The sequence below is a fragment of the Anabrus simplex genome, chromosome 4 (assembly GCF_040414725.1).
Source record: "Anabrus simplex isolate iqAnaSimp1 chromosome 4, ASM4041472v1, whole genome shotgun sequence".
NCBI lineage: Eukaryota > Metazoa > Arthropoda > Insecta > Orthoptera > Tettigoniidae > Anabrus > Anabrus simplex.
In genome coordinates, this window is record NC_090268.1 from 56,969,370 (window position 1) to 56,987,222 (window position 17,853).

At 39.4% G+C, this 17,853-nt stretch overlaps 1 protein-coding gene across 1 annotated transcript in view; it reads right to left on the reverse strand.

Moving 5' to 3' along the window:
* The window catches only part of LOC136871611 (GILT-like protein 1), a 95,812-nt gene that overhangs the window by 40,725 nt on the left and 37,234 nt on the right, over positions 1-17,853 (reverse strand). The window contains exon 3 of the mRNA XM_067145073.2: positions 10,525-10,701. Coding sequence (XP_067001174.2) covers positions 10,525-10,701 — 177 coding nt within the window. The remainder of the gene's footprint in view (positions 1-10,524; positions 10,702-17,853) is intronic.

Genomic DNA, 17,853 nt, shown 5'->3' on the forward strand with positions numbered 1-17,853 from the left:
TTCATATGATAGTTCTCGTTTAAAGAGCCAAGCTTTGTGATGAACGAATTAAGAATGTCATATGTTTTACCTTGTAGACCAGGAAGTGGCATTACCATTTCTTGTAACTGCATGCTAATCGACAAATGTTGTACTTCCAGTATTTGCCATTTAATTTAGTGTAGCCATACCATATCTTACCGACTCTGAATTCAGGAAATCTGTTAGGAATGTACGAGTTTTCTGGGGATTTTTCAATGATACAGACCACTATCTGATCTGTAGTGAACTAAGTATCTCTAGGCCTAGGGTAGAGAAAGTGAAATCTGTCTGCAAACAAATAAGGGTAGAAAATCTCCAGGATGAGGAAATTAGACAGAAGTACATGGATATGATTAGTGAGAAGTTTCGAACAGTAGACAGTAAGCAGGTTCAGGACATAGAAAGAGAATGGGTGACATACAGGGATGCTGTAGTAGAAACAGCAAGGGAATGCCTAGGAACAACTGTGTGTAAAGATGGGAAAAGGCAAACATCTTGGTGGAATTATGAAGTGAGAGTAGCTTGTGAACGTAAAAAGAAGGCTTATCAGAAATGGCTCCAAACAAGGGCTGATACAGACAGGGAATTGTATGTAGATGAAAGAAACAGAGCAAAACAAATAGTTGTTGAATCCAAAAAGAAGTCGTGGGAAGATTTTGGTAATAACCTGGAAAGGCTAGGTCAAGCAACAGGGAAACCTTTCTGGACAGTAATAAAGAATCTTAGGAAGGGAGGGAAAAAGGAAATGAACAGTGTTTTGAGTAATTCAGGCAAACTCATAATAGATCCTAGGGAATCACTGGAGAGGTGGTGGGAATATTTTGAACATCTTCTGAACGTTACAGGAAATTTTTATGGTGGTGTTGCGAATAGCCAAGCTCATAGGGAGGAGGAAAATTATATTGGTGAAATTACGCTTGAGGAAGTGGAAAGGATGATAAATAAACTCCATTGTCATAAAGCAGCAGGAAGAGATGAAATTAGACCTGAAATGGTGAAGTATAGTGGGAAGGCAGGAATGAAATGGCTTCATAGAGTAGTAAGATTAGCATGGAGTGTTGGTAAAGTACCTTCAGATTGGACAAAATCAGTAATTGCACCTATCTATAAGCAAAGGAACAGGAAGGATTGCAACAATTATCGAGAATTATCGAGGTATCTTATTGATTAGTATACCAGGCAAAGTATTCACTGGCATCTTAGAAGGGAGGATGCGATCAATAGTTGAGAGGAAGTTGGATGAAAACCAGTGTGGTTTCAGACCACAGAGGGGCTGTCAGGGTCAGATTTTCAGTATGCGCCAGTTAATTGAAAAATGCTACGAGAGAAATAGACAGTTGTGTTTATGTTTCATAGATCTAGAGAAAGCATACGGCAAGGTACTGAGGGAAAAGATGTTCGCCATACTGGGGGACTATGGAATTAAAGGTAGATTATTAAAATCAATCAAAGGCATTTATGTTGACAACTGGGCTTCGGTGAGAATTGATGGTAGAATGAGTTCTTGGTTCAGGGTACTTACAAGGGTTAGACAAGGCTGCCGAAAGTCTGCAGTCTAATATCTTGGAACTTGAAAATAGGTGCAATGAGTATGGTATGAAAATTAGCCTTTCGAAGACTAAATTGATGTCAGTAGGTAAGAAATTCAACAGAACTGAATGTCAGATTGGTGATACAAAGCTAGCACAGATCGATAATTTAAAGTATTTAGGTTGTGTGTTCTCCAAGGATGGTAATACAGTAAATGAGATTGTATCAAGGTGTAGTAAAGCTAATGCAGTGAGCTCGCAGTTGCGATCAACACTATTCTGTAAGAAGGAAGTCAGCTCCCAGACGAAACTATCTTTACATTGGTCTGTTTTCAGACCAACTTTGCTTTACGGGAGCAAAAGCTGGGTGGACTCAGGATATCTTATTCATAAGTTAGAAGTAACAAGACATGAAAGTAGCGAGAATGATTGCTGGTACAAACAGGTGGGAAATATGGCAGGAGGGTACTCAGAATGGGGAGATAAAGGCTAAGTTAGGAATGAATTCGATAGATGAAGCTGTACGCATAAACCGCGTTCGGTGGTGGGGTCATGTGAGGCAAATGGAGGAGGATAGGCTACCTAGGAGAATTACGGACTCTGTTATGGAGGGTAAGAGAAGTAGAGGGAGACCAAGACGACAATGGTTAGACTCGGTTTCTAACGATTTAGAGATGAGAGGTATAGAACTAAATGAGGCCACAGCACTAGTTGCAAACCAAAAATTGTGGCGATGTTTAGTAAATTTACAGAGGCTTGCAGATTGAATGCTGAAAGACATAACAGTCTTTAATGATAATGTATGTATGTATAGCACATGCTTGTTACTCTTCTGTGCTTCAATTGAATTACTGTCTTTCGTAAAGTGTTTATCATGTTTATCATTGTGTGTAGGTTAACATGTCGGCTGAGAGGATTCGCCATACTGACCACACGACACCTTGTAATCTGCAGGCCTTCCGGCTGAGCAGCGGTCGCTTGATAAGCCAAGGCCCTTCAATGGATATAGAGCCATGGGGTTTGGTTTGATCATGTCTAAGTTTATTTACGTAGGCAGTGTGTGGTTCTATAAGTCACAAAAAAGAAGTCAATCATGTAGTGAGAACCCTCTGTGTCAAGACACCCTTTAAATAGCCACGCATAAAAATTGTTAAGGACGAATTGTGAGTTTTATGAAGATGAGAAGGAATTTGTGCGGGTTCATAGCCAATCCTCTATTCTTGTTGATAAAGTATTAGAGCGAACAGTAAAAACTCTAGGACTACGTTTAAGAACAATGATGATGAAGGGAGTTCTTCTTCATGGAACTCAAGGACAAAGAGGACAACAGGGAAAATTTTAGTAAAGCAGGGCCATTTCTTAAACAGGAAACTTCTTAAAAGGGGTAATGCCCTACAACTTTGAAATACATGTGAAACACACAGCCAACAGATATCCTTGTTTGTGAACAATACTGAAATAGGCTGATATATAAGAGCTGCTAACAGAAACTCACAATATAAAAATTTGATTATCATGACAATATTTTTAGAGATAAAGTAAAATAATTGAATGTACCATATTATATAAAACCTTGCACAAGAGATAAGAAGAAATACTAAGAACATTAAAACGGTAAACGGGAACTGTAGGCCTACATAATGTAAATTCTGTACTGCATTAGACATTAAATACATTTTCAAACACAAAAGTCTTGGCTCCTACTTGGAAAAGAAATTGTCCAGGGTTGACTGTTTCAGGTTTTTACTGCTTTCTTGAAGTATAAACCTCTCCATTTTCCACATTGCCTTTATGTGTTCTGGCTCCCCATTTACGCATCTAATGCCTGCAAATACTCTTTAAACAGGGAACTTGTCATCCAAGCTGACTTGTTGCTGGTGTACTTGCACGGCAAATTCCTGACATTTTTTAAACAATGTGGCTTCCTAGACTTCCCTATCATCAGTTGAGGTAGTTTTTCTGTTCCTTCCATATTAGCACCAACCAATACCGTAACTCGCACTTTACTTAATTTTACCTCGTGACAAGATTCTCCCTTCAAAAGTAGAGACATATCCGGAATAAGCTGGTAAAAAAGTGCAAATTCATCGAGATTAAAAACGTTGCAAGGTTTGCTTATTTTAGCAGGCTGAACCATTTCCGTCCACGCTTCCCTTTCCTCCGCACTTACACTCGCTGCTTCGCCATAAATTGTTTTGTAAACGATGCCGACTCGATTTTTAAAGCGGTCCAGCCACCAGTTCGACGCGGTAAAAGGTACCCTTAATATGCATGCGGCTTTCTCCTGAACAATAGTTCCACTGAAAGGTATGTTTAAACTTCGCTGCTGTTTAAACCATATTAGCAGAGCTTGTTCTATTTCATTGTACTTTTCATATTTAACTTCCTTGCAATTTGCTGAAGTATTACCTGCTGAAGCAAAGATCTCTTCTTTCTTTCCTATAATGCCGATCAAAGTAGACGGTGGCATCCCCAGCTCCTTTGCCAAAGCAACACGGGAAAGTGTAGACGACTCCACTTTCCATATAATCTCCACTTTGTCTTTTTTTTTTGCTATGGGCTTTACGTCGCACCGACACAGATAGGTCTTATGGCGACGATGGGATAGGAAAGGCCTAGGAGTTGGAAGGAAGCGGCCGTGGCCTTAATTAAGGTACAGCCCCAGCATTTGCCTGGTGTGAAAATGGGAAACCACGGAAAACCATTTTCAGAGCTGCCGATAGTGGGATTCGAACCTACTATCTCCCGGATGCAAGCTCACAGCCGCGCGCCTCTACGCGCACGGCCAACTCGCCCGGTACTTTGTCTTTTATTGTTAGTGCCTTTCGCTTGATCTCTTTCCTCTGAGTTCCGCTCATTTTCACTTAAAACGTTTGTATGTTGATATTACAAGTATAACTAACTTCACCGACTCCTATTCATACTAATTACGATGCTACACTATGCTTGGGAATCCGTAGCTTAGGCTTACAAGACGCAAAGACAAGACATGTACTACAGTTTGTTAGCATGTGCTTTCTATCTTCCTCACACCCCCGACACCTGCTTCAAGGATAACGGCAGCAAATGGGAAATCTGGCAACTTATTCTTAGAGATTTTTAGAACCTAGGCCTAAATCACCCCTGCATTCCTACTGGTTGTCACGGCAACGGGCGTAGTTTCTGGCTGTTTCGCAAGTACCGCATGGCCAAGTCAGTATTGAGTTTATTTTCCCGCTCCAATCCTCTTCATGTTATAGGTAATGAAGAAAAGAAACACAGGTTCGAAGTTGCAGAAATGAGTGCATGAAAAAGTATCTGGGGTATTACGTGGGAGTGATAAAGGCGCAGTAGCAACGTTAACACATCTAAACATAAACAGTTTCTTTCCGCGCGAGAATTTTATTTCATGTCTCCTCATCCTTGTGCTACGTTCTAATAATGTGATGTAATAATTACGAGTGACACGATAATACAATGTTTAGCTCGTATAAAGGTAAAATTAAAAATAACTTTCTATTTTATGCCAACACATGGTATTGCCATGCCTGTGTGTGCCTCCCGCCAACACCCAGTTGGCTATCAACATTCGTTCAACTTCGTAGACGATCGGGATCTTTCGGCCGGCTGTTTGGCGGCATGTGTGTATCAGCTGGCAAGTCGACTGTTTCCTGCATAGAGTCGGAATCTCGGGAAGTTGTTTTTGTTCACCTCACTAATAATGGACACGGAAAATCTTATCAGTTTAGTTCAAAAACGTAATTTCCTCTACGACAAGATCCATAAGCATTATTGCAACAACAACGTAAGAGAAAATGCCTGGAAGGAAATAAGCAAGGGAATGAAAAATCAAACAGGTTAGAATATTCAATTTTGTGGTAGATTAACAGTAATGTTGTGGACAAATACACTTTACGGTTTTTAATTAATGTTTAGGCCACCTCGATTAATGACTTCACCCTGCTGCGGCCCGCAAATTACTGCATTAAAGTTTTATCAAACCATCCATTGCGTGCTTTATGTTTCCCATGTAGAATCCCGTTCGATTCTATTCCACTAGATGGAACGGTGGAGTGAAAATTCCGACTGATGGGTTCGATTTGATTCCACAAGGTGAGAGTGAGCATCTGGTTCCGTGTTGTCATAGCGTGACATCGTATGGCCTTGGCAAGCCCGCACAGGTTCCATGACACCAGAGACACACCGCGAGCGCGCGAACGGTCTAACACAGGGTGCAACTTGCGCGGAGACTGGAGGGTTCTAACCATGGACTGCTTTGAGCGGACGTTTTCTATCTCAAGGGGCTCTAAAATCTGAACTGTTTAACCGGGAAATATATTTACAACAGAACACTTTAAACAGGAAAAATATACATATATCTTAATGCAACTGATCAAGGGACCAAGAATATCACACTTCCTAGGCAGGAAAACTTCTTAACCGAGTTTCAATGTAATTTTATTGAACAAACTATGCACGGTGATCTGTCAGGTCATTTGAACTATATAACTTCAAACTCACAGGAATGTTAAATATTCATTGTACTATTGTTTTATTTTTATTTTTCCATTGTGATAAGCTTGCCTTTTATTACATTTGCATGTTATTGTAAATACTTAGTGCTATGCATGTTTTTGCTGAGGAAGGTGTGGTATTAGTACTTCAGTTCATAATGACAGGATAAATATTTGAATTACAAAAACAAACTCACCATAAGGTAATCAGCTAGTGAGGTTGTTCTTCAGGTGCAGCAATGTTCCAACTGTTAATGGCACAGCTTAACTAACATTACGGAAAGCTGTGATTTAGAAAGTTATGGCGGCTCCCCTATAGAACCTTTACACTGACCTGAATGACATTGCAGGTAAACTGTGTGGGTAGGCACTGTTTTGTTGGAAAAGAACATTACAAGCCTTACTGCCACATTAACAGTAGAATAAGAGATTGAACAATGTTTTACATGTACTGTGCACTGTTCAGTATTCCGTAATAAACGAGAGGTGAATAAATAGCATAAGCTATGGCTCCCTACATCACAATTCTAGGTGTTTGTTGAATGTGTGGCTACCAAATTCATAGCAGATGATGATGTTTTCCTGAACAATGCAACAAAATGTACTTTTGTACAGGAAGAAGAAAGTCCAATGGACTAACAAAGAGTCATTGAAATTAATAAAAAAATGAAACATTATATGAAATGTTGAAACAGTGTCGACTGAAACTCCAGTGGCAAAAATGTAGAGCCACCTGTAACTACACGGGCAGAAAAATCTGCAAGGGTCACAATGAATACATGCATAAAGCTTGCTCCAATATTAGGAAACATAAAGTCTATTGAGCTAAGAGGTTCTATAACCACACTAGCAGACTCATCAGTCCAATCCAGTCATATACTGTTGGAATGCCACTCAAGACTAGAAGTGTGTGGACATAGCTCCTATTTTCCAGAAAAGAGCCATTATTATTTTCATCTCTGGGAAAATATGATGGGCAAACAAGAACTTTGTAGCTGGAATGTCAACGGACTAGTACTTCTTGATATCTGAACTGAACATCAGATGTTCATCACCAACACTCAGTTCCACCAGCCAGATTGTTTCATGAATACATGGATGCACCCATGCCCTAAGCACTGGCATATTCTTGATTATATCATCACCTGACCATGTAATAAGAAAGACGTTCTTAGTAAGATGGTGAGAAATATTCATGACTTCTGGACAGATAAACTTCTGATACTGCGACTGAAGATATCTTTCCGCAGAAAGCCACTCATGCACTGCTTAAATCTGTCCCAATGGAAGTTTAACATTTCAAAGTTGTCTAATGAATCTATTACTGCTGAAGACTTTCAGAACACAAATTCTGACAGGATAGCAAATAATTCAACTAACATTGAAGACAAGGACAAGATGTACTATACCCCTATATTAATGTATGCATCAGAGATTTGGATATTGACAGCAGGAAATTAGAGTAAAATTCAGGCCAGTGAGATGAAGTTCCTGAGGAGTGTGGTAGGGAAAACAAGGAGACAGAGTAAGAAATGTTGAGGTCGGAAAAGAGACGAGGATAGAAAAATTGAATGATAGGATGGAGAAGAATAAATTGAGATGGTTTGGACATGTTATGAGGATGCAGGAGAGGAGGGTACCAAAACAAGCGTTGGAGGCTAAAATAGAAAGAAAGAGGGCAAGAGGGTGATCCAGAGCAAAATGGATGGACTCTGTCAAGAATAGTATAAGAAAAAGGAGACTGCACTGCAATACAAATACTGAAGAGGAGTGGTGAGTTAACAGTGGAGAAGTGTCATCAACACGCCGACCTGGCAGAAGCTGGACAGGGAGAAATGAAAATTAACAATGAAGACATTGAACAAGAATGGTCAGCACTCAAACACTGAATCAGCAGAGGAAACTATTGGATTCAAGAAAGTGAAGAACTATGACGGGTTAGAGGACAACAGTGAAGAAACATAGAGCCTCATCAGTGCCAAATGGGAAGTGTGTCTGTCCCTTCTTCAAGTTCCATCTTCTAGCCCGAAAAAGGTTTATTTTCTAAACTTCAAATGGAAATGTCAGATGTGCATAAGAGATATGAAGAACAATTAGTAGAAAAGAAATAACAAAAACATGTTGATGGCATTTTATGATCTGCAAAAATCCTTTGATTCTGTACGAAGATCTGCTATGAGGGGAGTGCTTAGACACTTTGGCTGCCCGGAATGATTTGCAAGTTTCGTCCAGGCATTTTGTGACAGCACATCTGGGTAAGTTTTACACCATTTCTGAAGCTCTTCCAATCACACATAGTTTGAAGCAGCGATGTGTACTTGCCCCAATACTTTGCTCTTTAACTGGCTACCATGCTTTGTGAAATATCATCTGCAGAGAACCCAGGCACACAGATAAATTATCGCTACGATGGAGAACTCTTCAACTTCACCAGATTTTGCTCACAGCAATCAACCAATATTATCTTGGTAACTGAAATGCAGTATGCTAATGACATTTCATCACCTGCTTTTACACCCAATGAGCTGCAACAATCCATTAATTGTTTTAAGTATGCTTACGAACGATTCTGTCTAACCATCAACGCTCAGAAAACCAAGGTACTTGCACGAAGTGAGTACGACTGCCCAAGGAATAACCATTGCGAAATTCAATATCACCATTTCAGATATGACAGTACTAACAACGTACTAACAATGTACAACAAGCAGGTATAAGTACCAACATAGTTGGGGATGTGTGGGATCTGGTAAACGCAGCACGGGTGAAGTTTAAGGAAGCGGAGATTGTTATCAGTGGAATATTGTGTAGGAGGGATACTGACTGACAGTAGAACAAGCTGACCACTTTTCATACCTTGAGAACATTTTGTCTAAGCAATGCACTTTGGTTGCTATTTTGCTTTATGCCGCACCGACACAGATAGGTCCTATGGTGACGATGGGATAGGAAAGATCTAGGACTGGGAAGAAAGCGGCCGTGGCCTTAATTAAGGTACAGCCCCAACATTTGCCTGGTGTGAAAATGGGAAACCACGGAAAACCATCTTCAGGGCTGCCGACAGTGGGGTTCAAACCCACTAGTGATGCACTTTGGAACAGAGAAAAGAGCTACCAAGCTGTAGTAATTTCAACACTACCTCATGGGTATTTTCCAGGTATTTTCTACATTAGTTACACTGAATTAGTTTAGGCAGACTGAGGAACCTCACAGTTATAGATATGTACAATAAAGACACACAATGCAAGATATTGAAACATATGAACGCACAACACTTTAAAGTAAATTATATTATTCCTACAAGAGCAGCCCTACAGTGTCTTCATACATTGTTGTAGAAATAGATGGGAGTGAAATACCAGCACAGAGTTACCTATATAATTAAGTAAAAAATGAGAGGTGAGGAAGTATGTATGATGTGTAAAGCATGCCCTATTTATAGATCTGATCTTGTAATGCTGACTGGAGAAACATACCACATGGTCTCAAAGAGATCGATCTTCACAGCCAGTTATGTAACTCAAAAACTTCTGACTCTGCAACATGCGAATGCCTTCAACAGTACTAAATTATAGATTCCAGGTCATTTCATGTACTTGTAATTGAGTAACATCCTTGGATTTGACAATATGAAAGTAACCGAGTATGAGCAAGGCTAGTAATGCCATTCCATATGCAACCAGTCCCTGTAATGAATGGTATGAAAATGTTGCTTTAGGGATGGTCAGTGCATGCATTTCAGTGAGCTTGACAGACTGATATATAATAGCAACTTCTGATTTGGCAAGGAAAGCAAAGCAACAAGAAACTACTTTATTCCTCGTTTCCCTGCTATGGCTCTTAAGTGATGCCTAGGCTACCTATGACAGCTGATGGGTGAAGCTGTTGAGGTTGCAAAACTAGCCTTCAGGCTGAGTACTCAACATACATACTCAGTCGTTAAGGAAGTTCCTCCCTATCAATCATGTCAGCCATGGGATAAACTACAAAACTTATCAATTTTACCTCTATTTGTGTTTCCTAACTCAGTTGCTGCTGTCGAGGTTATAACTGAAGTAACCAACAGTTGCTACATACAAGTCTTTCAAGGGTAAAGAATCGAGTTAAAGATGCAGGGAATGTGGAGATGGACCATGTGTTGTGCCTCTGGAACCATTTCACACACTCTTATACCTTTTCAGTAGCTTATGTTTTCTACTTTTATCTCCAGTAAAATTTCACGAATCAGTTTCTAAAAGGCAAGCTAAAAAGATGCTTCTTTCCGTTAAAATACCTGGCATAGAAGGATCACATAGCACTGAATGTGTTTATCAACTTGCACTCTTAAATCCCAAGTGACTGTTCTGATACAATCCCACAACCTTGAGAAAAGCAGGCAACTGTGTAGTGTCTACACTACATGGCAGGCCTTTATTAGATACCGTATACCATAATACAAGACATTATTATAATATTAATAGTATGCAATTTCAGGAACTTACCGTTTCCCCTATTTGTTCTGGTTCCATATTATCACTAATCATACATGAAATATATCTGAGAGCAATATCTTTATCTGGAACTTTTTCAATTACGCACGCATGGACCATGTTAGCTTGGCATTCCAATGGGCCATGTTGACAGGTGAATGTGTACCCTGATGGTACAGTCGGTTTGGTCTAGAAAAGAAAGAACACGCAATACATTTCATGTATAAGGAGACTGAAAATCCAAATAAAATGTTTATACAAAATTATTCTACAGAAAAGAACTCAAGATAAACAATAAGGCAACTGAAGTCAGAGAGTTTAGAGAATTAACTGTCATGTTGTGTATCCGTCAAGTTAATGTTTTTGTTGAGAGGGTTTCAACAGACCACATACGGTACTGGTTAGATCTAAACTGTTTGTCACCTCCCTCTACTGCCTTTATTCCCAGCAGTAACCTCAAAAACTAAGTAAATATGTCCATCTCATGAGATGTGTTTTACCAGAATATCTTTACTGCTAGTCAAATTTCTCCTAGCATTTTTTCCTCTTGCCAACAGTTTCTTTTCAACTGTGATCCAATCTACCTATTTCACCCTCAACATTAGTTTATACACTGCATTTGCTACGTTCCTATCTACATGCTTTCCTTCTTTCTGTAATGGTGGTGGTGGTGGGGGTAATTATTGTTTTAAGAGGAAGTACAACTTGACAAGCAACCTCTCGTAATAAACTGGAAACAAAAATAAACATCAATTATTTATTCAATGAATGAATGAATGTTGAAATTGAAGGAAAAAATAAAATGTAAATGATACAAAGCGTGTTTTTTGTAGACACTAGTAGTTCGCGCGCATATCGCGACAAGCATGTGCGTCGTGTACCGGCATATCTCGGGTACAACTGTGCTCAGTTTCAGCTCTGTACCTAACCTGTATGATTCTGTTCTGTGCTTTGAAAATGTTTAAGACTATCAACTCGCCCGCCGCGTGTGAGGTTCGGTCAGTGAGGTTTTTGTTAGCAAGTAACCTGTCTACTGCAGAAATTTGACAGATTTGTGAAGTGCACAGTGATACTGTTATGAGTGAAAGCAAAGTGCGTAAAGTGGGTACGACAATTCAAAGATGGCCGTGACAACGTCCATGATGAGGACCGCTCCGGTCGCCCTTCTTTGATTATAGATGATTTGGTGGCTTCAGTTGAAGCGAAGATTCGTGAGAACAGGCGCTTCACAATAACAGGTCTCTCAAACGAACTTCCTGACGTGTCGAGATCAGTGCTTTACAACACTGTTTCTGAACACCTAAAGTTTAGGAAACTGTGCTCTCACTGGGTACCGAAACTCCTAACAGAGGACCACAAAAACCAAAGATTTGAGTGTGCGATGAAGTTCTTGACTCGTTATGACGAAGAAGGTGACGGCTTCTTGAGTCAGTATGTTATAGACAAGAAAGTTTCCACCTTTTCAATACAAATTTATTTATATAAAAATTCAATCTACAGTACCGGTTTCGACCTTTTTACATATGGTCATCCTCAGCTGTACACTATTACCTTCACATAAGTCAAGTTTTATTGATTTGCCTTGTCCATTATAAAAGTCATGATATAGAGTATGTCTTACCGAGCTCAATAGCTGCAGTCGCTTAATTGCGGCCAGTATCCAGTATTCGGGAGATAGTAGGTTCGAACCCCACTGTCGGCAGCCCCGAAAATGGTTTTCCGTGGTTTCCCATTTTCACACCAGGCAAATGCTGGGGCTGTACCTTAACTAAGGCCATGGCCGCTTCCTTCCCACTCCTAGCCCTTTCCTGTCCCATCGTCGCCGTAAGACCTATCTGTGTCGGTGCGACGTAAAACAACTAGCCAAAGAGTATGTCTTACGTTCTACCTGGGCATACTTAAAGTTAAAACTGACTATATATACAATCTAAAATAATTGTGGGTGAATCTTTTTAGGCCTAGAAATCATGTAGGTGAATTATTATTAAATATACAGGTACATTATCATTTTAAAATATGTGGTACATGTTGAATGGCATGTTAAAATATACACTTCATGTTATTATTATTATTATTATTATTGCTAGTTGTTTTACGTCGCACCGACACAGATAAGTCTTACGGCGACGATGGGACAGGAAAGGGCTAGGAGTGGGAAGGAAGCGGCCGTGGCCTTAATTAAGGTACAGCCCCAGCATTTGCCTGGTGTGAAAATGGGAAACCACGGAAAACCATTTTCAGGGCTGCCGACAGTGGGGTTCGAACCTACTATCTCCCGAATACTGGATACTGGCCGCACTTAAGCGACTGCAGCTATCGAGCTCGGTACACTTCATGTTAAAATCTGTTATAATAAATAGGAACACTTTCTTAAATAGTTTGGCGTCTTGCATTCGTCGATTTTTTTTGTTTTGCAGTATGAATGGAGAATGTCCGTATTTCATTCATGAGCGGTGTTCTTATTTTAGTCCTACTATAAATTATGCTTATTCATTAGTTTAATTGATGGACTTTTTCAATTGTTGATTACAAGTTTGATATATGGCCAGAGGTAGTTATGTGCAGCTGTGGTCAAATGTTGCCAGAATTGGATCTAGTATATTTTTTCGGTTAAGTGTCAAATGCAGAATGGTGGGTCTTTTCTGGTCTATAGTTGCTGATATGTGCGATACGTGTCTGTAAGAAACGAAAGGTAGAATTAAGAATTTGTGTGTGTGTTTCCAGTAGAATACTTACTATTGCTGCTGTGGTTGGGATATGCCAGTTTTGGCTGCCTGGCGTGTACTGTATCGTGTTCTTTTGGTGCTAGTGTCCGCTGCTGCAAGGGGAATGGAGGGGTGGGTGGGGAGAGCTGTTGTCGTAGGAGTAGGGGTGGGGTTGGGCGTATCAATTATCTGCGCAATGGTGCGTGTTGAATGTTGTTTGTTGATTATTTATTTTTTATTTTTATTTATTTGATTTATTGTTCAACAGGCATTTCTGCCCACTTACAGCGCATTCCGATTTCTTATTTCTAATTTTATAAATAATTTACAATGAAAATTAAAATATAAACCTAATATCAGGGGTAGAAAAAAGTAGAAATAATTCAGTAGCTAGCACCTTTTTATCAGGAGCCAGCACATTTTTTGCAAATAAACAGTACAAAAACCACAGGTTAGACTGGGATTAAGCTATGTATTGTTTTTGAAGTGTGTCCCTAAGTAGTCTAGTCTATCAATTCATATAAGAATGGAATAGAAACAGTTTATATTTTAAGAAATACTAACCCAAATAGTCACCAGTCGCCTTCAAAGTCAGCATCTTTTGAAATTATACTACACATGCCTGTTTGATTTCCCACCAAAATACCAACGATCAATACATTTTGTTGCATCAAAGTCCTTTATAGATGGTCCATTCAAAGATATCATCATGAGATCACTTAAGTTCTTCACAGTAAGCTTGGTTCGCAGTTTGTGTTTAATTATATTCATTGTACTGAACCCTCGCTCACATGATGAGGTCGATACAGGAATTGTTGCTACTATACTGAGGAGCTTTCCTAAAATCGTAAATCGTCCTTTCATAGTCTGCGATTTTTCAAGTAGATCACTCAGTGGAAGATCTTTCCAGACTATTTTGAACTCGTACCACTCGCTCAGTATGTCTTCTACGTTGTTTTCCTCAATTTGAAGGTGTTTTGAAAAATGAGTGGCAAGAAGCTGTATTTCACTGTTGCCATAATTTTCCAATTGTTTTCCTGAAGGCCAGGAATATGTGTCAAAAACACCAGTGGCAATTTGAATATCTTCATTTTGAAGAAATGTGTATTTCAGGAAGTTAATCCCACTTGCCAAAATATGTTCCCTGTCTGTCGTGAAATTCTTATCCGACACACCTGATAACTGTATTCCATTGAAAACTCCTGAAAGTGTTGTAGCAGAAACAAATTTTTCTTCCATTGGGCCCTTGGTGTTCTGAAGTTGCTGCAATGAATTAATTGCATTATTTACATGCACTCTTATCTGACTTAAAATCAGATCATGCCTCTGAAATACAAGTGAAAGTCTTTTGAATATACTCAGATAATCATACAAGAAGTGAATTGTGATGACAAATTTGAAGTCCTTGATCTTCTTTAGAAGACCTTTGGCCGTGATTCCTTCTTCACCTTTCCTTTCAGAAATATTCTCTAAATGCACCACTAGGCATTCCCAGTCTTTGACAACTGCATGCAAAGCATTTAATTTGCTTGCTACCCATCTAACTTGGTGTAAGTACTGCAATTTAGATATTTCACACTCCAGTAACTCCGAAATTTTCTTCAGTTCGCGAAGTCGTTTCGGCGAATGTCGATAAAACTTGTATAGTTTCCTGAGTATAGAATCAATTTCATCAATGATTTTAAGTTTCACATTTTTCACTGAGTGAAGAACGGTGAGTTGGAGTTGATGTGCAACACAATGAACGTTTACCGAGTTCTCAAGTTTTTCAGATATTTTTGTTACCAAACCATTAGAACACCAATCATACATGGTGCTCCATCAGTTCCTATGCTGATTAGTTTTGTACCTGTGAAGAGACCTCCAAGCCCTAACTGAAGCAATTCTGTTTCCAGAGCTTCCATATAGCCATCACTTGTTGCATCCTCCAATGACACAATAGAAAGAAATGTCTCCTTCACCTTATTTTCTTTTAAAAAACGAACGTAAAGTATGAGCTCCTCATCATCAGATTTATCTGTTGATCCATCGAGTAAGATACTGACATATGAACTTCCCTTAACCCATTTATGCCCAAGAATTTTTTTTTCGAATTTTATGGTTTTGACTACTGGAATCAGTTTATTTATGTCCAAAAAACGCCCCGAAAATTGTTTTAAAAATATTTGTTGTTGTTGTTTAAAAATTACAGCATGGGTCGTAAACGACCCACTGGGCATGGACCCCAGGGGCATATCTTGGCTATTTACATGTTTGGGTTCATCATGGTATATTTTTAATGATAAAAGAAGAACAACTGGTGTATTTTATGACTCATTATTAGTGAAAAATGAAAATGACACATCTACTACAGAGAAAATGTTAATAAGAAGTTGCTCTCTACTAAATGCCATAAAAAGGAATCTCTCCTACAAATGTAAAGAGTATCAAAATATAACATTAACATTAATAATATAAAATAGACTATCAGTCGAGTTTCCTAGTCAGTCTTACACATTCCTTTGAATACTCAGTACTGAAATGGCACAACAGGCTTTGGGATCATTATTATAAAACATTTTGTCTTGCATAAAAAAACTGAATAAGTCAAAATTTTAAGCTACGAAGCTAAAACCACGTTCTCATTTACACAGTGCACTTTACTTCTTGTGGAATTCTCCAAAACAATAATGGTGTAAGGCAACAGCACATCTTTGGCATGCTCGGACAGTTTTACTTTCGCAGACGCGACGTCGCCGGGGCTGATTGTCCACCAGAAGATGACTACCGTGGCTTTCCTGCAGGGCTTCAGTCACTGGTGCACTCGTGTTAACATTGCGAGGAGGGGTTCCATGCTTCTCTAACAAGCTGGTCACAGTGAATCGTCGGAAAGCCAAGGCGTCAAGCTTCATGCCGTGAGATTTCGACAAAATCCAAGCATTGCTCATCACAACGTCTAGAAGCCAGAGCAGACTTGGCATATATCATATTTTGCCTCTTATGCTGATGCGGAAAGTAGATACATTGTCCGTTTGTTCTACTCCTCCCATGGTCTTGTTGTACTTAGAAACAAAATGTGGCTGAGGTATCTTCACAGGTTTTTTTCTGTGCGAATGAGTACCGCCCAGCTTCTCCAACAGGTTCTACGCCATGCTCGTTTGACAGGATGTTCACAACGTTGTTGTCTTTCCATGTCACAGCCACTATTTGATCTTCTTTATCAACTGCACTTTCAAAGTATCCCCTTTCTTTTTTTATTCCTCGTCTTCTTTTTGTCTGGCAATGGCAGCCGTCCATCCGGTTAGCCCAAACCGTGCCAATGCATCGCATTCCTCCTTTTTAACTCCGACAACAACTTTGAGCAAGTAAAAAATGTATCGCAGTAAAAAGAGAAGCATACACTGGGTAAAACTTAGACAAAACATTGCAGAATTTCAAAACAACGCTTTCCGCTAAGTCAACATCTTTAGAGCATTTTTCGTTAGCTTTTGCACCTTGATAAATAGTCTTGTGCTTCAGTCCCTAGTTGTGACCCACCCATTTTGTTTGGATTGCAGCAATCATCTTCGTCGCCCGAATAGGCTTATCATCCGGTGGAGTGATAAAAACATCCACTAATGTTCCAGGAATATCGCTGGCAGTCAATACCTCAAGCTCTGACAGAATTTCAGCAGTAGTTAAATTTTTTCGCCTGAAAAAGACGAAATAAGTATTTAAAAACTGTAATTTGCTAATTAGTTACTGAATGGACGACTTAAATGTGCTCCGAATAGTGGATATTGTTTCAAAAACACTAATTTAGAACATTTTCCGCCAATTCCTTGTGTTGTAACCATCTAAATGCAAAGATGCGCTAAAGTACTATTGCTCTGTGGTTTGTGCCCAGCGGGTCGTTTGCGACCCACACTATGTTATTCGTGGTGTATTGTTAGAACGAACTGACATATTGAAATATTAAAGGCATCTAAAGATGCGTCAGATATCCCCAAACAACATCAACACACTGAACACTACAATTTAAAACTTTTAACCACTCTACTTACCAATAACGGCGAGAGCGCGATGCAGGTTCCACCATGACTCAACTAGCTGCCGCGCAGCATCTGCGTTTTGGCGGGAAAACTGCTCCAACCAAGATACGGCAGTGCGGGCAATCTTACTACACACACTAAATGTGCTATCAACGCGAAACAACAAAAAATACGCTCGGCAGAATTTTTTCTTTCGGGTGGGTCGCAAACGACCCGCTGGGCATAAATGGGTTAATTTTACATACCAAATCTTCACGAAGATCTGAGGCAATGTATGAAATAAATTCTCTGCATTGTTTATCATTCACATACTTCTCAGAATCAGTAACATTCAACTTGCTCAACAATGCAACCAAACTTTCAAAATCAGTGTAGGGTCTGTTATTTTTTGCAGTATGGTAAGATGCCATGAACAATGCGTTCATATGCTGTAACATATTAGCATCCATTTTCTTTACACACTTAGCTAAGGGTGCACATTCGGGATTTTTTTTGAAACTTTCAGCCTCCTGACACTTCGAGTGAGGATAGGATTTTTCGTGTTTTTTAAAAGTTTCCAGTTTAAAGGGTCCTGAAAATCCGGATACAACTTTAGAATTTTGGTCGGCAATACTAGGAAATTTACT